The sequence below is a fragment of the Sphaeramia orbicularis genome, chromosome 9, assembly GCF_902148855.1.
Source record: "Sphaeramia orbicularis chromosome 9, fSphaOr1.1, whole genome shotgun sequence".
NCBI lineage: Eukaryota > Metazoa > Chordata > Actinopteri > Kurtiformes > Apogonidae > Sphaeramia > Sphaeramia orbicularis.
Genome location: NC_043965.1, coordinates 39,646,181 through 39,672,490, shown reverse-complemented (window position 1 = coordinate 39,672,490; position 26,310 = coordinate 39,646,181). Strand labels below are relative to the sequence as shown.

At 36.6% G+C, this 26,310-nt stretch overlaps 1 protein-coding gene across 2 annotated transcripts; it reads left to right on the top strand.

Moving 5' to 3' along the window:
- Positions 1-5,350: 5,350 nt before the first annotated feature.
- Positions 5,351-25,700, top strand: ncaph (non-SMC condensin I complex, subunit H). 2 transcript variants are annotated; one of them, XM_030143830.1, is made up of 18 exons: positions 5,351-5,392; positions 6,437-6,659; positions 6,836-6,926; positions 7,115-7,207; positions 9,121-9,238; positions 10,332-10,471; positions 12,577-12,766; positions 12,964-13,046; positions 13,854-14,047; positions 16,098-16,243; positions 17,210-17,316; positions 19,131-19,250; positions 19,570-19,677; positions 21,655-21,798; positions 22,496-22,606; positions 22,745-22,821; positions 23,214-23,289; positions 25,316-25,700. In XM_030143830.1, exons 1-18 carry the CDS (start codon positions 5,389-5,391, stop codon positions 25,373-25,375), a joined length of 2,085 nt encoding a protein of 694 aa, XP_029999690.1. In that variant the 5' UTR covers positions 5,351-5,388; the 3' UTR covers positions 25,376-25,700. The 2 variants fall into 2 exon arrangements, with proteins under 2 accessions (XP_029999690.1, XP_029999691.1); XM_030143831.1 differs by having other exon boundaries at positions 5,352-5,441.
- Positions 25,701-26,310: the final 610 nt, after the last annotated feature.

Here is a 26,310-nt window from a genome sequence, read left to right as displayed (position 1 = left end):
TGTATGACCAATTAGTTTATTGAAAGTCATGAGAATTTATTTGCCACAAGAAAATTGACATAATAGAAAATGTTTTTATTCTATGTGTCCTCCTTTCTCAATAACTGCCTTCACACGCTTCCTGAAACTTGCGCAAGTGTTCCTCAAATATTCGGGTGACAACTTTTCCCATTCTTCTTTAATAGTATCTTCCAGACTTTCTCGTAATAGTTTTGCTCATAGTCATTCTCTTCTTTCCATTATAAACAGTCTTTATGGACACTCCAACTATTTTTGAAATCTCCTTTGGCTTATGGCTCATTTCTTTTTTCTCTACCTGCTGACGCTAAGCTTTTAAACCTTTCCAGCGAAAACGCTGCGAGATTAGTATCCACATTTGTGTTGCCTCTGTCGTCTCCATGTTTGTTATTCCTGACTTTCTTCTTCTTCTCAAAAAACTTTACTCTTCTTCATGGTATTTGTCCAGTATGGTTAATTCAGAGTGGCACCCCCTGGTGGATTTATTGAGAAACGCTCATTCCAACACATTAAATGTCAGTAGTAGCACCTTGTTCCAGTCAGACTAATGACAACGACAATAAAGCACATTTACAAAAGGAACTAAAAACTGGAATGGGATTATTAAGTACTCGTATCGGTACTCGGTATCGGCAAGTACTCAAATGTAAGTACTCGTACTTGTACTCGGTCTGGAAAAAAGTGGTATCGGTGCGTCCCTATATATTTAGAAATATAACATGTATGTATAACTTACGTGAAACTTATGAGTAATGGAAAATTTAAGCTCGACAAAAATAGGGATTTGATTTATATCATGATACATATCGATATCGTCTGATATGAAAAAAAATTTTGTGATATGATTTTCTTCCATATCGCCCCGCCCTAGTAGTGGAGTAAGTATTCAGATTTCTTACTGTACGGAGAATACTAATAATATTGTGAAAATATAGCGCTATACGAGAAGTACAATTTCTGATTTCTAAAAACCTTACGAGAAGCTGCAGTGCTCAGTAGCTTTTTAACATCATTGGGCGAAAACTCCATTCCTAGTTTTTTTCAGCAAATTGTATTTCTGACAGGAAACATGAATTCTACTCCCTGCTCTAGACTCTATTTAGGTCTGTAGTGCAACTGCACTGTGATGGGAGGTTGTGGCTGCTGCTGCAGGTAGGGGGTTAAATATATGACAGATATAATAAGCAGCTGCTGTCGAATGTGACTTTGGCTAGACACAGAACACTGGAGAGATAGGTTCGATTTTTCCATATCAGTGTGAAACAGCATCAGGTCATTTATTGTTATATTTAGTTTACTATTATATGTATTGACGGTTTTCTGTTCATTTCACTGCTGTATTAACATATATCTGACATATTACTGTTGCAGTGATGTTGACAATACTTGCACAGTTAATTATAACTAGTGATGTTCAATACCATGGATTTCCTTTCCAATCCAATACCGAGTAAAATTCAGGCTGGTATTGGCAATAACCGATCCGATACTGATACTTTGTACAAATACACTTAATGTCTGGAAACTCAAAAAAAAAAAAAAAAAAATTGCATGTCAAATCATAACTTCATAAAGAATACAAGACATGAGAGTAATTATTGTTTAATTATTAACTATTATAATAATGAAAACTTGTATATTAATTCATGTTACATGAACGTATTTACATGAAACATGAAAATACTGAACATGTAACACTTCAACAAAAGCATCTAACATTGACACTTTCCCTCATTCACAAATTTTTGTAAAGGATCAATAGCATATTTACTGTTTTCCCCTTTAGTCTGTTCCGTTTTTTGCTCAGTACAAACTCTATTCTTTTTTTCTCTACAACAAGCAAAAACAACAAGTAAAACTCCCATCTGCTCATCCCCCCAGAACCCCCCAGATGCATAACAACTCACCTAAATTTGTCAGTATGTCAGCCTGCTGTACTCCTGCATGTCATAAAGCCAAAGTGGCACTCCCTGAATGTAAGAAAAAAAATAGAGTTCTGAGAAAAAGTCAGAATTCTGACTTTAATCTCAGAATTCTGACTTTTTTCTCAGAATTCTGACGTTAATCTCAGAATTCTGACTTTTTTCTCAGAATTCTGATGTTAATCTCAGAATTCTGACTTTTTTCTCAGAATAATAATTTAAAAATATATATTGGACCTTTTTTTTTTAAGTGGCCCTAATCCTCTTCCGAAGGATTTCATTGTAATAAACAGTATTTTTTTTTTTTAAATTGTACTCTATTATTGTTGTGTATTTTTGGGCCTGATATGTTAAATAAGATAAAGTGTAAAAAAAATATCAAATCATATAAGTGAAATAGTGCTGAAAACATATACCTAACATGGGTATGGTTAGCATTTCTTTCAAGTGTTATATACAGACAAACTCAGAAGTATTGACAGACAGCCAAAATAGGCTCAGACCCCTAAGGGTTAAACACTTTCCACTACGAACCACTCGATAAGTGATGAAATGACATGTTCTATAAATCCAACTGAACCTTCATATCGGTTCTTTTACAAAAACAGAAGAAAATGATGAAGTTCATGCATTTAATTGTAGTTACAGTTTAAGGCAGAGGGGTCATTTTGCGTTTTCTTGGAGGGTCTGGTCCGGGTCTGAGGTCTGGGGTCTCCTTGGGCTCTCCCTCACAGGGCCACCACTGATGTCTCCTCCTGATGTCATCTACACCCACATCTACAAACATCAAGAGTGAATCATTAAACACTGTCTGAATGGAGGAGAGTGATTTCATGATGTGTTTTTGTAAATGTTGGTCCTGAAGAGACAGGAAGGGGATTTGTACTGACCTCAGGATCTAATGGTTCTAATGGAAATTGACCACCGATGGATGAACGGCTCCATCAGACAGGCTTCCTCCCTCACAGATGATCTGCATCGCTGTTTCCTTTCCTGAAACACAGTTAAAATAAGACCCAGGTTATCCACTGTGACACCCACTGACACACAACAACACAAATGTACAACTGTGGTGGACATTCCTGATCAGATGCAGAACAAATGCATCTTCAGAGACCGACACATTGACTTACATTTGGAGACAATTGTATTTCCTCGTCCTGCTGCTGAAAACAAAAAGAACTGATTTACCAGGTGCCAGCGTTCATCTTTTTCTTGAAGTTCTCTGTCATCATAAAGTTTGAAGAAAAAGCACAGAGGCATTGTTAAAAAAATTAATAAATCATTGTTGAAAAATCTAACAAAAAATAAAGGCTTCATATGTCAGTATACATCTACAACATTTTGTTACTGTCATTTTCATGGATGTATAATTTGGAATTTGAAGTGATAGTAACGTATGATATACAATGTACATTATAGCAATTAACACATATGATAATCAAATTATCTTCTCTTCTTAAGTGTCTTCTTAATCTAATTCTGTCATAATCTAATCACAATTTATATATTAATTTTTTACACACTTTTATATGAACCACAGTATCTAATTTGTACTATAATTTCTATACTATAATTTTATTGATAGATGTTATTATGTGTGTTTATTTATACACACATAATGATGTCTTTGTTGATGATGCCTTCTCACTCCAATGAGCCCATCACTCTGGAAAATAATCCGTTAAGGTTATATTTGTATTTATCACAGCAGTAATTATCCAGTAGGAGGTTCTTTCCGACTTGTTTACTTAAATCCAGGGGGGGACTTTTTCAGTTTACTGTGTATAATCTTTGTTTGTGTCATTTGAGAATTCCCATGTTCAATGTAAGCTCCTTTTAAGCTTTCAAAGTGACATGAGAAGTAAAGATTTAATACTAACTGAGAAGTTTTGGTCATGTGGGATTCTTTCTACTTATTTGATTAACTTTGAGTATTTACACAACACACTTTTATACTTTACTTCATGACACCTCAGAGGTAAACATTGGACTCTTTTCTCCTCTACATTTATCTGACAGCTTTAGTTACCTTTCAGATTACATTTTTTCATCTTCTTCCTGCCCAGTGAAAACATGTTAACGCTAAATGCATAAATGTTAGTGATGAACTGAAGAATGAAATGTTTCAGATCTTCCTCATTCTTTAACAACAACACAGGCCTGATGAGAAGTTGACTTTTTAGAGATACACAGCTTGCAAAGGACAGAAAAGCCACAAGCATCAATGATCTTGAAGCTGCCTTTCTCAAATTTAAGAGTCAGGATCCATTTTGGGTTACAAACTATCTGGGTGAAATAGTGTACATAACACTAATATAATAAGACACTTCATTTGTAATTAAATATCATGTTATTCACTAGAAGAGCCCTGCGATGAACTGGCGAAATGTCTAGGGTGTACCCCGCCTTTGCCTGTAAGTAGCTGGGATAGGCTCCAAGCTACCCCCGTGACCCTAGTGAGGATAAAGCGGGTTCAGATAATGAATGAATGAATGAATGAATGAATGAATGAATGCTATTCACTAGAAGTTTCAGATAAGGGACTACTTAGTGCATACTGGCCTTTTGCTGGAACAAAACCAGTCCAATGTTTAATTTTTTTTTATTTATTTATTTTTTTTTTATGACCACAAAAACATTTCACCATATTTAGATCCATATAAAATAAATGAATTATTTTCAGCCACTTTCACCATATTTACAAGATTTCTGAGCTTTTATTTATATATATATATATATATATATATATATATATATATATATATATATATATATATTTATTTTTTTTTTAAGTAACCTTTATTTCAAAGATTACAGTAAAGATCAAACACAGATTCGACAAGGCCACAAGAACTTACAACAATCTTAACACACAAACAAAAACAAACGAATACAAAGAAATTCTTAGACTTTAGTTCTCTGTAAAGAGTTTTTCATATAGTTTGACAGTCTTATCACATTTGGGGGAGTCTATAAGCTTAATACCGCAAATGTACTGTTCAAATTCAGCCAGGAGTCTGTGTAAACTGGGGGTCATTTTCAACACTTCACATTTATGGATATGGAATTTACCAAACAATATTAATAAGTTAACAATGTACTCATTGCTGCTCTCTTGGTGAATAAAACATGTAATATCTAGAAGCAGATCTCCTCACCCCCCGCCCCCCTTGGCGGAGGTAACAAACTTACAATCAGTGGGGTGTTTGAGTTTACACAATATATATCTTTCCAATTTAGAGGGTAATAGAGTGGTAACATTCATTTTAGGTTGTATGTTTACTTATAGTAAGGCATTCGTTTCCATCTTTCCTTGCGTTCTGAAAGTCATTGATAAAAAACGCGCTTGCGTGATGACGTCAGTGTCATAACGTAAACCGTTCGGCGCAAAAATTCAAACGCTGAACAGGAAGAAAAACCTCTGTTGTGTTGAGTCGGAGCTCTCATGCGTAAGTAAAACATATAACGATCCGAACTTCAGCCACGTCGAATTCTAAGGTAAGGTACTTTCGAGGTACGTTAAATATCGAACTAAGCAAGTCTTCTGGTATACTTTCATTGTAGCAGCACACGAGCTTGCCAAAATACATTTTAACTGCTAGATGTTAGCTAATGCTAGCCGAAGCTAGCACTGTTTTGCTAAGTTGCATGTAGATTGCAGACTAGAAAACCGAACAAAACACCCCAAGCACTGGTGGGTTGTTCTGTTGGGTTATCATATGTGATTCGACAAAGTTTGTACAAAGCGTATTTCCTCGAAATTACACCAGTTTTGTCACTGTCTTGATTCGACGTTAGTGGTTTTGTTTACATGTGGCTGGTTTTAGCTAACCGCTAATACAGTTCAGAAAATAAATCCAACCGTATGTATTTTCTGATTTGGATTTTTAAAGTGGCACCCACGATAGTTTTGTTGAACAAATAAATAACCTATCCAAGTATGTGTTTCTATGTGCATCAAAAGTTGAAATTTTCCTTGACGAGTTTGATCATAAATGGAAAAAGTAACACCAAATATCTAAAGTTTGGGGAGTTCTTACTGTAAAAATAAGGTTTTTCAAATCGCGGTATAAAAGCAATGAATTATTACATTGAATTATAATTAGGAGAGCATTTAAAGATTATTTAAACTTTTAAAACCATCTTATGAAGTGCCTGACAGAAGTACTAATTAGAAACAACTCAAACATTTTCAGAGTTTACAAGGAAAATAAAAATCAATTTTGTGTATAAAACCAGTTCAATGTCAGAGAAGAAAGCAATTTTCAAGGAAATTAAAAGACAGAAACCTGGGAAGGCTCACCTAGAAAAGCATAAGTGGTTGAACTTTGAATCAATGGACCTGATAACTTATTTGTGATCTTTAAGCTCACTGAAGAATAAATGTGACTTGTAATACCCATCTGGACAATTTAATGAAAAATGCAGTGGTTTACATAGGTGTGCAAACAGTGATGTAAGTCACTGACTGTTCTTTTTTCCTCTGTTTTCAGTTAAGATGAGTGCAGCTTCCACACCCGTCTCCCGGGTACGTGAAGGATGGACATCGTCCTCCTTAAAAAACAAGGGTTTGTCACCTGCAGCCTGCAGTACCCCGCTGCTGGCAGCCTTCCCTGGAAACGATGACGAGCAGGAGAGACGTCAGCGACGAAGGTCAAGGGTCATTGACCTTCAAACTGCCGCAGACTCTTCTTTCAACGACTCTGCATCCCATAGGTAATGAGTAAAAGCATAAGAATTTTTAACATTGTGCCTTTTCCTTGCAACCATACCTTTGTTATAGTATGTCGTGTAAAAGCTGGAATATTGTGCAGTGTCTGTCTGTACTAAAAATGTATACATACAGGTACATGGTCCTGAGAGATTTAAGATAATCCTGTATTTACATGCAGTGCTGCAGGGACTCCTGCTGCTGTGCCCAAGCTGTCTAATGCACAGATCTCAGAGCATTACTCAACCTGCATCAAACTCTCTACTGAGAATGTAAGTATAGGTGGAAGGTGTAATTGCATAGATATAGTCTAGTGTACAGTGAATTCATTCAATTTATTTTTGGAAGTTGTGTAAAAGTGAACAGTATTTTAAAGTATTGTCTATTGTAATTTCCCAGTGTTTAAGATGCACTGTATATCAAATAAAAATCAAACACTTGCCTGTTTTCTTGTTGGTAGAAAATCACCACCAAAAATGCCTTTGGTCTCCATCTGATTGATTACATGGCTGATATACTCAAGCAGAAGGACTCTGAACTCACAAATTTCAAGGTATGATTTTGATATCATTATTATAATAACAGTAGAATATATGTCGAAGCCATTTGCCTTAGACTTTGTAAACATCAGAAAAACATTAAATATGGTCTTTTGTGCTGATTAACCAAACTGTAATATAAACAAAAGTACACAAGTGTTTTTAAATCAGGCCTGTGGCAATCTTCAAATACCTTGATGATGTAAATAAAAACTAGGGCTTCACATTTTCTGAGACTTTAGGCCAATTCAGTGTTTAAAACAGTGTTCTTGACTGTTTTTTAGTTTTGTTTTTATTATTTATTGCCCTTATTCTATTAACCCTCCTGTATCCGGGTGCGCTTTTTAGGCACACTTTGCACTTCGTGTTAAAAAACTTCATATTATTTTTCACAATTTAAATAAGGTTAGAATTCAGAAGTTGTTAATTTGTGCATGATCTTTAAAATTCTGGCCACCAACTAAAGTTTACCCATTGTAAACAAAAGAAAATTAAAAGACTAGCATCTGTCTCCCATGTGTGCCAAAAACGCACTATTTCTTCCATTATAACCACTGTTTTTGATCCATAAGCCATTAGGGCATAAATCCTGCTTTTACTTATATCTGGGCTTCATTTGAGAGGTGAGGGTCTAAATAATTTTTTCAAGGTTGTTAATGTTGGAGTTAATCATTGACATATGCCAGGCTGCAAAAATCAAATAATATGTAATCCAATTTTTATGTAGTATTTTGAAAAAAAAAAAACCAAAAACATATTGTGTGCTTTTTGCATCAAAAAATGTAGTGACATCATGATGAAAAGAGATCTTTTAAAGGGTAAAAAAAAAAAGTAAAATGAATGATTATTTGATATGTATGATTAGGGCTGACCTTGATTTACAAAAATAAAATCAAATTGGAGCAGAAAAATAAATCAATATATAATATTTAATAGTTTGATGTGCCTTTTTGGCACACTTGGTGACAGATATTAGTATTTTTGAACATTTGACCTAGCGCCAAAAATAATAACGCAAATTAACCAATGTTGGAGTTAATCATTGACATATGCCAGGCTGCAAAAATCAAATAATATGTAATCCACTTTGTATGTAGTATATTGAAAAAAAATATTTTTTTGTGTGTTTTGCATCCAAAAAAAAAATGGTTTGTTTACATTACAAACACAGCATTTAAAGGGTTAAAAAACTTGACAATTATTGAGTATTTGGTATTTTTATTTACGGCTCAAGTTGATGAAATAGAAAAAAAGTGTAAAAGAATTAAAAACAAACTGTATGAAAATTTTTTTGACATTATTCCACAAGTGTGCCAAAAAGGCACACTTGGTGCTTAGTAAGGGCCTTGGTGGACGGGATACCGGAGGGTTAAAGAAACCTTCGTTTAAAAAATAACACAATCTTTCGGCACTTCATCGCATTTTCTTTGAATGAGCACAAATTCATTCATACAAATTTATTAAGCAATCTGTTATAACACAAATGATGACCACCTGCCACAGGTGAAGTGTTTTCTTATTTGTCAGTAGCCACTGTTAGTCATGAAGGCCAGCATACAATCAATGAAGTATCCTTCATTAAAAGCAAAAAGCTTAAAACATTACAACTTCAAAGCCCAGTGAAGAAGATATTCAGTTTCTTAATTCACTCTGTCTTGATTAATCACATTGTTCATTGCAGTGGTTTATTGGATGAGCAATTGTCCCACTTCCACTAATAAGGTCTGCAGCATCCCAAGTTAACGTAATTAAAGCAGCAGACACACTGTTACATAAGGATTGTATTGGCTTTTTAATTGAATATAATAACTTCTTCAAATTGTTTGCCATAGCCAGTGAAATGTCAGTGCCACATTACATTTTGGAAATGTTACAAATGACTCTGTAAATGTCTCCATCTCCTGTCTGTGTCTCTTTCTTCCCAAAGGTTGCAGCTGGTACTTTGGATGCCAGTACTAAAATCTATGCTGTCAGAGTGGATGCTGTTCATGCTGATGCCTACAGGGTCCTCGGAGGACTTGGAGCTGAGACTAAACCTGGAGACGGTGAGATCCCGAGCAGTCACGATAATGACATTTTAGTTGCTGACTAACAAGTAATTGTTTGTTCTGTGTACGTGTCATACAAGCTGTTTATTTCTTTACTTAACCTCCCACCTTACTGAGAAGAAGAGCAGTTTATTCAACGTACAGATAAAAATTGCATTTCTCTTTGTGTTTTAGAAGTTGCAAAAGGCAGATTTGACATAATAAACATCTTACTGAAATATGAAAAGACACTACTGACAGTGACAGGTTCTAACAAAATGCCTTGAGGTGAAAGAGCTCAATTAAATGACTTCATTAACAAAGTGCCAGTCAAATCTCAGCTGTGAAAAGGTAATTGGAAGTAGTGATGAAATGACATTTCGCTACATTTGATACACCTTTTTTAATACTGGTGAATGGAAACAATTGTCATCACCCCTCCCCCCCAATCACCACCAAAATTTAATCATTTGTTCCTGGTGCCAGTTTCAACATTTCCTGAAATTTTCATCCAAATCCGTCCATAACTTTATCTTGCACATGGACAGACAGACAAACCAATGCTGGCAAAAACATAACCTCCTTGGCGGAGGTAATAATTGTAATCAGGTGACGATAATATTGTAATAATTGTGACAGACATATGTTTGATTAATTTTCTGTCATATGTAGGTTGTCGTTGATACGTAGACCACACACAAAGTCTCTGTTTTAGTGTCGCATAGATGACTCTGTTTACTCAAGTACAAGTCTATTTCAGTCACCATTCGCCTCCTCTCTGTGTGATACTGTTTTCACAACATGAAAGGATAACTGCAGCATGTGAGGTGCAACAGCACATTGGAAACATCAGATTTTGACAAAGAAATGCCTTATTTATGTGGCTGGGATTTAATTGTTTTAATACCATGGCTCCATTTTTCAGTCAAAACTAAACATACCAGAGAGTTTTTGCCCCAATTCCAGAACAATGGCCTATTGTGCTGGACCAATCTCCATTTCTGGCACAGCCCTAACTACGTGTGGATATCTCTGGCTGTGGCGAGACTACCACGTACTTCTGTTACTCAAAATCTTCACAAATTTTGTAATGTTTCTTTTGTACTTGCAGACCGTGCTCTAGAGGACGATCAGAGGGATGATGAAGGTGAACCAACAGCCAAGCAGCTGAAGAAGAAGAAGCCTCCAAAGAGGACAGTGGAGCAGAATCTGAGCAACATCAACAGTGCTGACTCAGAGAGGAAATGTGAGGTATGTTATCTGTGCTCAATGGCTTGCTGTTTACACTAAGAACTAATGTGGACTATTCATGTAAGGTCAGTGAGGCTGTAATGAAAATGAGTTGTTTATATACACAGTAAACATCACAAGAGCAGTTGGGGAAAAGTCACTGTAATTAATATCGATTAAAATTCCACTCACTTCACATCCACTGAACCTCTGATAACATAATGTTTAGAGATTAAGAACAATTATTAGACATGGGTCACTAAGTTTGAATCTTTCTTCATCTTTTCTCTTCATAATGACTATGTAGGTAGATTATCTTTACAAGATAAGAAAGTAAAACAAGATGAAATAAATTAACTCTCCTAACACCTAGTCAGCATATTACTTAAGAAAAAGGAATTATTATGATCTCTTGACACCCATCTGTAAGTATACGTTGGCTTAAACTATGGTCATTAATATTGTGAATTATGTCTTGGTGTCTGAGCTATTAGACCCATATTATATCCTGGGAAAGGTTTCTTATGATTTCTCTTCTCATTTTACTTTATTCCTTTTTTCTTCATTATTTCACTTCATTTCATTATTTTTTATCAACTCATGCTAAAGTAGCTAAGAGGCATTAAACCAAATTTATAATATGTTTAGTTTAGAACTTGAACATGAGCAAAAATTCTCAACACAGTTCAAAGCTGCTGGTCGAGCTTCACTCTGTTTTTCACTTTTCTGGACCTCTTGTTGTTTTTCTTCTCCTTGTTACCACTGCATCTTCTCTCATACTGAATGGACAGACTGGGTGTGAAATTGTTTTCAGTCTAATAAAAACCAAAGCAAACAGCTTACCAGTTATAAAATCAGATTGCAAGATAAATGTGTGAAAAACATTCACCAATCCATGCACATTTGGCAGCAAGCACTTGTAGATTAATTTGACCTATAAGAAACTCAACATAGTTACGGCTGTATGTATTTATTTGCTAGCTAATGGGGTACAAAAGACGCATTTTGATTAGAATTTCTGAAGTCACCTGATATGTGTAATAATTACAGAGTGGATCACACAAAGAGAGAAAAACAGAATCATGATGGCACTAGAGCTACAATGATTAATCGACTGTCAACGACAACTATTCTGATAAGTGACATCAATTTTAAGACAGAGGAGTTCAAAATTCTCAGGTTCCCATCTTAAAAATCAATATTTTGTATTTTCCATCCTCCTCTAATGACGAAAACAGAATATCTTTAACTTTTGACGACGTAAGTCTTTTAAGGATGGCATGTTGCTCTTTGGGAAACCACTTTTCATCATTTTCTGACATTTTATACACCAAATGATTACTTCGTCAATCAAAAATGTAAATGACAGATGAATCGACACTGAAAATAATCGTTAGCTGCAGCCCTAGATGACACTTTGTACTTTATTCAGTGAATTATAATTTTTGATGAGTAGTATTGAGGTAAAGAAGCGTGTGCAAGCAGGTTGGAATGGGTGGAGAAAAGTGTCAGGTGTGTTGTGTAATAAGAGTGTCAGCAAGAATGAAAGGTGTACAAGACAGTGGTGAGAGGAGCCATGTTGTATGAGTTAGAGACAGTGGCACTGAGGAAAAGACAGGAGGCAGAGCTGGAGAGAGCAGAGGTTCAGATGCTGAAGTTCTCTTTGGGAGTGACCAGGATGGATCGAGTCAGGAATGAATTCATCAGAGGAACAGCACATGTTAGATGCTTTGGGGAAGAAGTCAGAGAGGTCAGACTGAGATGGTTTGGACATGTACAGAGGAGGAATAGTGAATATATTGGTAGAAGGATGATGAGGCTGGAACTGCCAGGCAGGAGGTCTAGGGGAAGACCCAAGACCAGATTTATGGATGTAGTGAAAGAGGACTTGAAGGTAGTTGGTGTGAGAGAAGAGGATGCAGAGGATAGGGTTAAATGGAGGAAGATGATTCGCTGTGGCAGCCCCTGAAGGCAACAACACAAAGGAAAAGAAGTATTGCGGTGACAACTTTCTGTTGAAATGCTGCCCCCTTCTGTTGATAATTGTAGTTACATTTTGAGTTGGTATTCAAAAATTCTCTCCCTTTAAACTGAGGATATTTTCTTCTCCTCATTTTCCCTCCCAGGTGGACCCCATGTTTCAGCACATGGCTTCATCTTTTGATGAAAGCAGCACAGCTGGTGTTTTCCTGTCGGTTCTGTTCAGTGAGAACAGTCGCTGTGAGCTGCTCTTTCCCTCCTACATGACCCTCCTGCAGTCCAGACCTTCATACTCACCTCCACCTCCTCAGGGAGTCTCTGCGTCTCCGTTCATGGGTAAAAAAACAACAACAAAGCAATGTCTTTCAAGACAGAAACTGCTTCCTTTAATGAAAATGCTGCATGCACATTGAATATTATTTCATCAGGTGTTTGATTTAACATATAGTACCATGTTAATGCGTGTCTAAGCTTTTGAGTTATTCTTTAGTGTAAATCCTGAACCCCATGACTCCGTGTTGTGTTTCTGTCAGCGGGACTCCAACGTACCCAGGAGAAAAGCTCCATCTGCCCTTCACTGCAGGACTTTTCCTTCACTAGCTGGAACCCGGAGCAGGTCAGAGAAATAACACAACAACCAAACACGTCCACCACTCTCTCTTGTTTATGTTGATTTGCCTGCCACAATTAGTGCATATCTATCTTACCGCTGCTTTCTGATTTAACAGCAAAAGTTTTGCATAATCATAATTATCTTCTCCATTCATTTACTTGTGTAAAGTCAGCTGAAAGAAATGTTCATATCCTTTTCTCTACTTAAGTATTAACTGGTGCATCTTTAGTGAAGTCGTCACTCTTTTTATGGCACATCACTTCTATTTGTAATTATCAGTAATTCTTTTGTATATTTCTTTTTTTTCCCCTGTATGTCAGTGCTCCACTCTTAAAGATTAAAGATAAAAGAAATGCAGTTTTATTTGTTTTCCAGGGTTGTAAGCAAATAAATGACTTCTCTTCTTCATTAATTGTACTTTAAATTAGTATTTACCAGGCTAAAACCATAATAGTAACGTAAAATCACTAGAGCAGATCCTACAAGTTACAGTTTGCTTTAACACAGAACAGGTTTGTGGCAGACCTTATCTCAGAACTGTAAGGATCCTGACACATGAAGCTGATCTGGAATAAAACTACAGTAATGATCCACCAAACATGTTTTTATTTTGAGTAGAATCTGGAGACAACCAATAATTTGAATGGATAGAAATTGCCCTGCTGTCCTTAATGTTTAGGTCATGAACCCACACCTTCCCAATTATATTGTCCTCTGAATCATACTGGTTTTATTTTGTTCCTCAGAATAACAATGCAATAGTAATAATTTGTCCATGGCCAAAAACATACCCACATCTTCATCTTACAGACAATGAATCAGCTCTTGGAAAAGATGAAGCAGGGAGAGCACGTGTTTGATGTGAACGCTGAACCTGAACCTGAGCCTGAAGAAGATGACTGCCTCGACTTTGATGCAGATTATGAGGAGGGACTGGCCGACTGTGACGACGGAGCCAAAGAACACAAAGACGGATGTGAGGCTTCTGGCTCCGGCAAAGGAAGGTGAGAACAAGACACATACAACAGACAAACAATAGCTTTATAGGATTTTTATTCCTTTTTTTCAAAGAATGGCTTGTTTACTTGATTTGTATACTAAAGGTAAATGATTCTCCAGTTGTTTGGATTTTATTAAAGTGGCTACATTTTGAGATACCAAGAAAACTATGAAGATGTATTATCTTTACAAGTTAAGAAGGTAAAAGTGGATGAAATAAACAAAGGCAAGTTTACATATTAACACTTTCAGTGCCATGGGCCGATTAAATCGGCTTTACGAAAACAACCTGTAAAGTGCCACGGGCCGATCAGATCGGCTTTGGAGAACACGCCATATTTGTGTACAAACAAACCATCCACCCCCATTTCTTTCTCACATTTCGATGACGTTCTTTCTGTGTCCCCCTTTTGAGACCAAGCAGACGGGAATTTGAGGTCACGCGACCGAATAATATTTTTATATCTTTTTAATGTTTCTTATTCTCCAGTGTTTCATCAGAGGGAGCCCTCCATGCCGGGGGGCGGCTGTGGATGTTACCGAGCGGTTTCCTGCAGGATTCTTCAAATATTATAAAAACGACGCGAAATACTGAAAAACGGCCAAATTCTGTGGCACTTTTAAGGCTTATTAGCCCCTTAACTGTCTGGCACTTAAAGAGTTAAGTAAGAAAATAGAATACAAATGTTCTCTTAGACCCATCTACATATTACCTATAAGAAAATAATAATAACAATAAGCAGGGTTCCTGCGTGGCCTTAAAAAGTCTTGAATTTACAAATCTGCATTTAATAAAATTTATTAAATTTAATATGGGTGGTCTTCAGTTATGTTGCAATAAACTTATTCACTGTATTGTGTTTAAATATGTCTGTTAAATGTCCAAGCTGCAAAGAAACTAATGTTAGTCGACTCAGTTCCACCCATTCCAACCTGACAATTTACTGTATGTTGAAGTTAGGAACCAGTTATCGATAACTTTGCAGCCCCCGGTGAGAAATGATCATAGAACATTCAGCCCAACACACATGCAGCCGTTCGTAGCCCAAGAAAGCCAACTTTAGGAACTTTAAGGGACGCAAAAAGTAAGCATGAGGAAGTACAAATGTAATAATGCCTGGTTGGAGAAAAGATCCTTCTTGACCTGGTTGACACGAGTGGAGAGGCACGGCTGTGAAATGGGCATTAGATTCTGTTCTAAGTACTCTAAAAAGGTCTTGAAAGGTCTTAAATTTAACATGTAGAAACCTGTAAGAATCCTGAATAATAATAATAATAATAATAATAATAATAATAATGATAATGGATTTGATTTCTATAGCGCTTTTCACGGCACTCAAAGCACTTTACATTTTTGATCCACTATTCTTTCTGTCTCACATTTGCACACTGGTGGTGGTAAACTACATCTGTATCCACAGCTGCCCTGGGGCAGGCTGATGGAGGCGTGGCTGCCAAACGCCCCCTCCAACCACCACCACCAAAATTCACACCAGTGTGAGTGATATTGGAGGCAAAGTGGGTGAAGTGTCTTGCCCAAGGACACAACGGTACATGACTGGGACCGTCAACCCTCTGGTTATTGGATGACCCACTCTACCTGTTCAGCCGCAGCCACCCCCATTTCAATTTAAACTGCATTATGAATTATGTCTTGGTTTTATAAACTATTAGACCCCTGTTATATTCTATTAAAGTATATTGTATTATATTATAATTTATTTTATTATATTATATGTACTTTATTATTATTATGTGTACCTATTTCTCCTCCTGGTTTCTGGTGGTTTCTTGTTTTATTTTTCTCCTTTTTAATGCTGTTTGAACTTTGTTCTGGGCAGAAAATTGACTCCATTAAATTCAACACAATAGAAGAACCCCTTAAGATGAAGTGTATTATTTAGTCACGGGAGAAGTAATTTTATCTCCAGGAGAGTGACTGTTTAACTCAGAATGTACCAAGTGGGCAAATGTCGCATTTTCAGCTTGTTAAAGAAATCCAGGATGTGCCTGCTGTTTTGAGCCCTCTTCTGTGTGGGTGTAATGGTCTTGCAGGGATGTGATTCCCATCGGAGAGGGAGACATCGCCACTATGTGTCTGCAGCTGTCGTCTCAACCCAGAGATTACTCGTATTTCAGCCCCAGGACGATGGCAACGTGGGCTGGACCCGGATACTGGCAGTTTAAACCAAAACACAAATGTAAGTGAAAACTGTGGATTTTACCATGTACTACGTGGTAAGTGGTTTCTGTTTTGGTGAATGCATCTTACCTTTAGCAGTATCATTAATTAAACACAGGGTTCATATGGGTGCTTGAAATTCTTGAAAATGCTTGAATTTCAATATGTTTTCAATGTCTGAAAAGTGCTTGAATTTTAATTTAAGTGCTTGCAATTATAACTCTGTGATGTGATTTATTTATTTATTTATTTTTAATATTAACTGCCAGGTTAGATGGCAAACCAAAGCTACTTACAGAGAGGTGATACAAAAGTTGCCAAAAAAGAAAATTAGCGGGTGTTCTCAGGCCAACTCCAGGTACATTTTTATCATAATCTTTGCCTGTGCGAGTGTGTCTGAAGAACACCAAGTGGCCTCCAATTTTTTTGGATACAACTCTGTGTTTTCTTTTAATTTCTAAACTTTTTGCTATTATGAAACAGCATTTTAGATGTTTACAGTATAATAAAATGTACAAAATTGTGCTAAAAAGTTTTAAAAAGTAATAATCGTGAGTATACGTATTCTTGTAGATATGTATTTCACACCAGCGATAAGATGAAAATTAGCCTTAAAAGTGCTTGAATTTGATTTTGAAAAATGTGTACGAACCCTGTAAACAGAAGTACTTTTTATGTTGTTTGATGGGTAGGAATACACAAACTGTTGACTCTCTGTTACGAGCAAATACAATGATTTTTCAGCGATGGCTATGGTCACATCAGCATCTGCTTTTGTCAAAACTGTAAATATCAGTGTCTGCCCAGAATTTCACAGTTGACGCATCTCTAATAATGAGAATATTATATAAACCACAGAGGAATAAATTGTTCTTTAACACCCAATCCAGCAGTAGAAGTTATTTTGTAGTTATGTCTTGCACTGCTGTATTAATATAGATTCATTATCCTTCTTATCTGTTTTCATGTTCTTTATTTCCTTTAGTGGACCATTTGCCTGATAAGGAGCCGCGTAAAAGGAAACCCAAGAAGATATTTGAAATAGACTTCAATGATGATGTCAACTTTGACACATATTTCCGCACCACAAGGGTAAAAACCTGCTTTTTTTCAATATACATTATTAACACTTTGTATTTAAATATGAGAAATCCGTTGTGGGAGAGAGCACCAACTGAGGTTTACACAGATTAAGTCCAATAATTGTCATTTTATACCTTAAAATCAGACTCTTGCCAGGTCGTAACTTTGTTGGATTTTGATTGCTTGGTTGAAGCCTGTTGAAAAAAATTTGATTGATTGATTGATATCTTTATTTCTATCATGTAAATGACAATTTAAAAACAGAAATGCAAATAAATGATAATCAAGAGAATGAGATCTAAACAAAACAGTAACTTAAAACTGCAACGTCTTAAGCCTCAAAATTTACATGAGCGAAAAGGAATAGGAAGAAGTATAAACTTATGAAATCCTACCCCTTCAGGCCTTTCCATACTTACTGAAAACAACACGGTCCCAAATTTATCAGTAATTTTGAAACATGTACATTTAGTCACTCATCCATATTACAACACATTGCAAAATTGATATCCAAATAACAAACACCTTATGAATTATTATATTATTTATCAGTGTACCTCTGGAAAATAATTTCTTTATGCCTCTTTTTAAACACAATCATACTGGCAATTTGTTTTAGCTCTGCACTCAATCTATTCCACAGTTTAACTCCCCTCACAGTGATACAGAAGCTTTTCAATGCTGTGGGCACACTTCTGGCCTTTAGATTTAACTTTTCCCTTAAATTATAACCCCCCTCTCTTTCATAAAACATTTTTTTTGAATGTTTTTCGGTAGCAATTTATTCCTTGCTTTGTATAGTAATTGAGCTGTTGTATGTTCCACCAAGTCAAAAAATTTCAGAGTTTTGGATTTTAGAAAGAAGTCATTCGTGTGAACCCGAAAATCAGCATTATGAATGATTCTGATTGCTCTTTTTTGCAGAGTGAAAAGTGGTTGAAGTGAAGTTTTGTAAGTGTTTCCCCATGCCTCTGTACAGTAATCTAAATGAGGACAAATAAGTGAGTTATACAGAATATGGAGCAATTTCTGGTCTAGTACATGCCTGGCTTTTGCCAGGTATGTAAGTTATATGTCATTTAAAAAAAAAAAAAACATTGGGAAACACCAGACATCACCCTATATTGTTTTGAATTGACTTTAAATGGCTCCAACACAAAGGCCCTGAAATAAGTCTTAAATTGCATTTCTAATAGTCTTGAAAAGTCTTAAATTTAATCCTGAATTCTTCTCTGATGTTCATGCATGACTAAAGATACTTTCACCTCTAAACATGCTGTTACATGCATGTTTCTTGACCAATGAAATAGTTTAAAAGAGGTGAAGTTAGTAATAAATACAGCAATATGAATACGTACAGCACTAAAAGGACAGAGGTAATGCTCTACCAGTCATCTTTTCCAAATAATAGAAGTTTAATTTAGCTACATTATTGTTCATCTTTATCTAAATATGTTACGTGAGTCCGGTGCTTTGACCTAGAGAAACATTTTTCTGTCTGGCTAAGAGATGGCATTTCTTTGTATAGGCTGCACAATATTTTCAGAACTTATTGTAATGCATGCAGTTTCAGTCATGGAGGGTTTTTTTTTGTGTCACCCTGACTCATACTGATACAGGAAATCTGGTTTTAGTGGTTGCTGGACCAGAGATACTTATCTAAGTTGCTAGCATGTATTTCTGAAGTTGTGTTCCTCACTACTGTTAAAAAGTAAATAAAAGGGGTACAGCATATGACGTACTGCCACTAAAACTCTAAATGGACCACGGGCTCTGTGTATGTATCTGCACTCGATCTGACATGATGTGCTTTCCCTTCACAGGCTGCCACCACTATCACTAAATCTGCCCTCAATGTCAGACACAGGAAAACAACTCTACCAGCCAACTTCCAGTTTCCCCCAGAGACACTCTCCCAGCTCAGCCTTAAACCTTCCAGCTCGGTGAGGCTTCGCTGTGTCTGCTGACTGTAGACGCACAAACACACACTGACATTAAACTGGAATCACAGCAGCAGTATGGTCCATTATCATACTTACTTAGTGTCCAGCTGGGAATTGGAGCTTGTTTGTGTTCGTTCAGAGACATATGTGGTACCTGATATTTACATCTTTATTAATGAAACTGCAGGCAGTCCTGCGTCAGTGTTTTGTACTACATTAGTTCACTTTTTACTATACATAGACTTGCTACCTAATCATTTGTAATTATCAGTAAGGGAATAAATTGAGCATGTGTTATAATGTGTTTTTTAAATTCTAGTTATATCAAGAAGGACAAAAGAGGCTCTCTGGAGAACTTGGAGAAGGCATTGGAGACTATGACTACAACAACGCTAATGACACAGCCAACTTCTGTCCGGGTCTTGAGGTGTGAATCTCATTAACTACGTGGTTTGTAAAACAATGATTTTTATGGTAATTTTACTTGGAGATAAAATAGACGAACAGAGGCCCTGTCACAACCATTGCATATCACCTGACTGTAGCCCCTTTTATACAGCACTTCTGTTATGGGAATATTTCACCTTTATTCTGGAACAGCGTCTGTGTAAATAAAATGGTGGGATCATTCGGTCCCACCTTTATTGCGGCTCTGTAACACCTCTGGTGGTAGTAACAGAGCTGTGATAAAGGTGGAATCATGATTCCAGAACACTATGTAAAAGGAACACCTCTTGTTCCACAACCAAGGTGTCATTTTAATGGCGTATTGGTGTGCAACCCCCGCGCTAGAGGGATTTAAAAGTGGGTGCAGGCTTTGTACAGTAAATGAACATATCAACGCAACCAGAAAGATGTCGAACCGGGGAGATGCCGAGATCCATGAGCTATTTTCACATCAGGTGGAGGACTCTATCCATGCTAACATTTGTGGAATGGTGAAAGACAGGCCGACTCTAGAGAGGTTAGCAACACTGCTATACTCTGGGTATTTCAGATGCGGAAGTGATACGTCACACTATACGCTGTGCTGCGTCACCACCCCTTTGATTCCGGAACACAGGTCCGCTGTGTAAAAGTCCAGCCTGTCTCACCTCTGTTTGTCCTTTGGCTTGGCTGTGGAAATTGGTCAGTGGTGGAAAAAAGGTGGGATCACCATCTCACCTTTTTTCTGGGATCTCTGTGTAAAAGCGGCTTATGATTATTATATCCCCAAAATGGAGTTTCGGGGATATAATGGTTTCTCGCAGCCACCGCCAGATATCCTTGGTGTGAACGCGATAACTAGGGCAGATTTGGTTGGATTTCTTCTACCTTGATAACCAACATAGGGGACCCCTAGTGGAAGAACCCTATCGATTTCAGCTTTTCTATGAGTATTATAAGTCATCCAAATGGGGGCACTTTAGGTTAAAATCTGGGTTTTGGACATAAATCAAGCAATAATAGGCCGACTGAGATAAAATTTGGTTCATATTGATCGTCTTACAAATGTCAGTTTTCTGGCTACCATCCAGAGTTCATATGGGGTCATTTTAAATCACTAGGTTGAGTTTTTGTTCTCTGACCATTATTCTGCTACTATCAGGTTGATGTTGCTCAAATTGTGTTCATATTGATTGTCTAACAATTATCGTGGCTAGATTTATATATAGGAGAGGATTAGGGGGATTTCTGGGGATATACTATAAGCCTCGTTTCATCTGAATGAAGCCATTTTCCAGAATGATTACAGTCACATCTATTCATGTGGAATGAACAGAAATGTCACATTTCCGGGTCTTTTTCCACTGTTTGAGCTTCGACTGACTCTCATCTCATTATTGTTGAGTCCCCTTCTGCCATTCTGTGTTGAATGGCAGCCATGTGAGAATTAGGGCAAAAGCCATTTATCTCAAGACACTTAACTGACAATATTGTGAGTGCTCGTTAAGGAGCCTGTATTGACCTTAACATCAGGGAAAACCAGTTGTTACTAAGCATCAAATGGAAAAAATAGACATAATTTTTATTAATGTCTTCTGATGATGAATGCCTGTAAATGGTGTCATTAAACTCTTATTAGCGTGTACTGTTTGAGGGGGAGAGAAAATAAAAAAAATGGACAAATCATTAATTGCAATTATTTCTACGACAATTCGCTGTTGACCAAAATTCCTTTGTTTGCAGACCAACACTGATCAGGGAGGAACTCAGTTGTGTGTGTTTCAAGTCCCCGTGCTTCACATAAGTGATATTAATGCATTTGTGATGACACACTAATGCTGAATCATATCCTGTTAATTCTAAATGTAAGGATTATTAACCTCATTAAAGATAGAGGATTATTTTAACAAATCTAGTTCTTGAAAACATAAAAGGGTTAGAGATCCACGTTAATGTCTTTGTTTAACTACCTCTTCAGGGCGGCGACAGTGATGATGACGTTGAAGGGTTTGCTGGTTCAGACGACACACAGCCATCAGGTGACAGTTTACCTCCACCATCCCAAGAATTTGAAGGCGTTACCACTTACGGGGAGGACGATTTGGTACCTGAACCACACAGGGTGAGTAACCAACACTTTCATAGTTCTGGTTCTCATTAAAGCTGATTAAAACTGAGAGAGTTAGAGGTGGGTGACATGACCAGCTCCAAGTCACTGCTACACATCATAATACAAAAAAAAAAAAAGAAAACTGCCTCTAAACTTAAAACAAATTATTAATGGTGGTTTGCAGTTCTTCTTTCAGGTCAGATAATGACAAACACTTGGCAGGACGCAGAACTTTTCACAAATTTGAGGCTGACCAAACTGGCCGGCCACACATTTGTTCCTCATTTTCATGTTTGTCTTCTTCTCCATCTTCACCCTCTTCCTCATCTTCCTCCCTTTCTTTGTCACCGTTGTTTTCTACATCTTTATTTTCTTCATCTTTGTCTACATTTACTTCATCCACACCTACTGTCTTTGTTTTCACCCTTTTCCTGTTTTTTGGCATTTTTCTATGTCTTTGTCACTTTCTTTATTCCCTTCCCCTTTTCTTCTTCATCATCTTAATCTACATCTTTCTCGTCACTTTCTTCTTTTGTGACTTAAGCAGATCAGACAACACTGGCATATTGCAACACTCTACATGTTGTAGTCACATCTAATGTTAATTTTTCTGAACATTATATTGTCATGATTATTGTTTGATCAGCCCTTGAGGGTTTTTGGCAGACGTATTTAATTTACTGACATTCTTGCTTCCTTCCTTCCGTAGGTCAACAAGATCGAGATCAACTATGCTAAAACCGCCAAGAAAATGGACATGAAGCGACTGAAGAACAACATGTGGACTCTCCTGACAGAAGGCCCAGAAAAACCCACAGAGGTGAATTACGCAGACATGGGTTTCACACCTAAAGCCTGTAAAAATAGTAGAACGGTGTATGTGGAACGTGAAGCCTGTGTGTTTTCCTCTTTTGTTCGAGGCTGTTTTTTATATAATTTGCACTTTCATGCTCTGCAGGAGGTGGACACAGTGGAGAAACCAGGGGTGCGTGGGGAGAAGGCGTTCAGTGAGACCACGAAATCACTGCTTAAAAGGTATCAGCAGACCTCCCACCATGCATCACAAATAAGGAAATATAATGATGTGAATGACCAAAATAAGACATCGTACGTTAACCAGTAATCGGTAGTTGTGTATATGTAGATTTTATTACGTGAGAGTTTAGATGTAAACAGTGTTCTTCTGTAAACATTTTCTCTAGTTGCCATCTTCAAATTCCACATAGAAATGCAGGTTTGACGTGTGGTGGACGTTTTCCTCTGGGCTAGTGATTTGTTAGATAACCTTTAAATTTATGATCTGTCAATTATATTTGTATGGAAGGGTGGATCCGCTTTTGAACGCTGCTGTGCACAAAGAAGCAGGAAAACCGAGCAGCACGATCGATGGAACATGAAGTTTGTTTTCTGTTTGTCTTTTTGTTCAGACTGCCAAGTACGATGGCACAGAACTTGTCGGTACCTCTGGCCTTTGTGGCTCTGCTTCATCTTGCCAATGAAAAAGTGAGTGATTTTCCTCTAAATCGCTGATGGTGGGGTTATATAGGGCACTGATTCTCAACTGGTGGGTCACGGACCTTTGTCTGGGCAAAAAATAATGTTAACAAACCAATCCTGTGCTTTATTTTTGTATGGAGCCGAGTGTTACCCGTTCACACTCCCCAACAGTAGGTTGTGGTAATGACAATTAACACCAGACCCAAACATTTCTGTTCGTATCATGGTGAAACTGGGGTAGGACAACAACTACATCAGATATGGTTTTACCTACATTGTAGACAAAAACCTCAATGTGTTCAATTCTTGAATATGTGACTGAATGCACTTTTAATTTTGAACTGAGTGAACATTTTGGTTTTAGTTAAAGGGGTCATATTTTGCTAAACCCACTTTTATTTAATCTTTGGTACATTTATTTGTGTATTTGGACCTTAATAGTTCATAAAGTTTGAGTTTGAACCCTCCAGGTGCTGCAAAACTATCTTTATATTCATTTAGGCAAAAATCCAGTGGATTTCAACAACCTGTTTTAATTCCTGCTTAATTTGTTACATCTATAACTACTTACGTCACGACATTTGTACAAGGTCAAGACTTCTGATGAACATTTCTCTGAGCACAGCCAGGGGAGGGGGTGGAGCGTGAAGTGGCTCATGTGCATTTAAAGGGCCAGCGCTCATAACGACCTTTCTGGTGTTATTACTCAGAAATAGGGTTGAAGATTGGACCTGTGGAGTTGAATTAATGAAGAATTCAGACCCAAGCATAGCATTTACAGTTTATGGAGACCACAGGGAAATGTTTGAAAATGCAGAATTCCATTTAAAAAAAAAAAAAAAAAAAGCAAAATATCACTCCTTTAAAGAAATTTGAGAAGTTTAACTGTCACCAGTTTGGGTCACGGTTTATCATTAAGGGGTGATAGAGGTAGCTTTTCATGTCCCAATTTTGGTCTTATTTTTGGCTCCAATATTTTATTAAAAATTCATTAATTTTGGGATGGCTCAGAGCAAGAGTATACTATTTTTTTTATTTGCATTTATCTGAGTTCATCATTAGGTACATCCAGGGGGGAAATATGTCTAAATTTCTCTTGTATTATTGGGTCTAAAAAGCTGGTGAAGTGTCAGATACCAAAATGAACTCAGTTTCATAGAAGTACCCATCTGGTCTGGATCAAATTGTTCAGACACAAACCTCATTCATTCTCAAATGCATTTTTGGAAAACTGTCATGGTATAAAGAAAATATCCATATACTCAAAATATGAGTGATAAAGTTTTTTTAAATGCAATAAGCTTAGGATGCCCCCCTGCATTTATCACAGCCCCTGAAACATCCAACATAATATCACTACTATAAAGTAAAAGTAATTTAATGTTTAACATTTTCCTTTAATAGGTTATAAATTAATCCTACCACATACCTTCGCATGGAATTACTCATTAAAATAGTTGCAATGTATTATTATTATTATTATTATTATTATTATTATTATTATTATTAGAGCCAAAGCATATTAATGAGACTCGAGTGTGTCTGTTTTATTTATTTATTTTTTTTTTTACATTATGAGATGTATGCTACATTCAGGTCTGGGTGTAAAGTTTATGAAACTGGACGAGTCAAAGCAACAGCAGGGGTTTTATCTCTGTCACTGTAAACCTGCATAAGATAACATTAAAATGACTGAAATGTAAAGAGCTTTCCTTCTTGACCCTCTATGCCGTTACGTGTCTTAAAGTGAAAAAATCCATTATTATTTTGTCAGTGTAGACTTATTTTTTAACGCTATTTTTGATAGAGTTTATTCATTAAAAAATTCCAATACACATAATACCAGCATTAATCATAACACCTGAAATCATTTCCACTGTCGCTGCTGTTTTCACTCTAAAAACAAACAAACAAAAAACTAATATAAAAATGTTTTGCCTCTGAGGTGTTTTTACCTCAGTGTTTCCATCTGTGAACATAATGAATGTTATGTTTATAGCATTATATAATGTGGTGTTTTGTTTTGTTGCAGAATTTGGAGTTGGTAAAGGTTGACGACATGTCGGATATCATCATCAGACAAGGCCACTGAACACAGATGAATGATGGGATATTTGAGTCTTCGCACCTCTTTTAACGCTATTCTCTACCTGTTCACCTCCTTTACTTTGTATCATATAATTACATCTTCGTGTCCATTTCGTTTAGATTTTATCATCTTGTTTATGTAATTTTTGTAGCGACTATGGGACAAGGAACTATTCAGGTCACTGTTTCTTTTATTCATTGAATAGTGCTTTAAAAATGTCCTTCCTTTTTATTCTGTCCTGTTGCTTATCGTAGATATTTAACTGCTCGACTGCTGCTCAAAAAATGTATATTGTCAAAAGAAATAAAACATTTTCCTTTTTTTTTTTTAAATACAATGTTGAGGTTTATACTAAACACATTCACAAAAACCAGAACAGGCCAAATGAAGCCTTATTTTTCATAACATGTATTTCTAAGGACAGTAATGGACAGTATTTTTAGCCCCAAATGACTGTCAGGCAAATTATTTTCCAAAGTGGTGGTAATGGCTTCAGGTATTTTTAGCTGGATGGGATCCAGAGGCGCCTGCAGCAATTGTCTGACATGACAGCAGGTAATGAGCGGTATTTAAACGTCACCTCTGATTCATGCAGGGGTGAAACCGGTTAGAGCGGCTGCACGGGTGGTACGCCATGTCACATACCAAACCACTTTTTTTTGTTTGTTTTTTTTGTTCATATTTTTATTGATGTGCATACAAGAAAACAAAAGGTACACACCGACACCATGGCACACTGATGTCAACATTAACCAGGTTTGTAAACACCATTACTTTCAGATTTGCATATTTTTTTTTAGGAACAAATAACAATGAAACCAGACAAACAATACAATGAAAAGAATACTAAGACATAGTCTGAATAAAATAATTAAACTGGTGACATAAACATGAGAAAATAAATAAGTAATAAAAAAAAAGGGAGTTACATTGTCTCA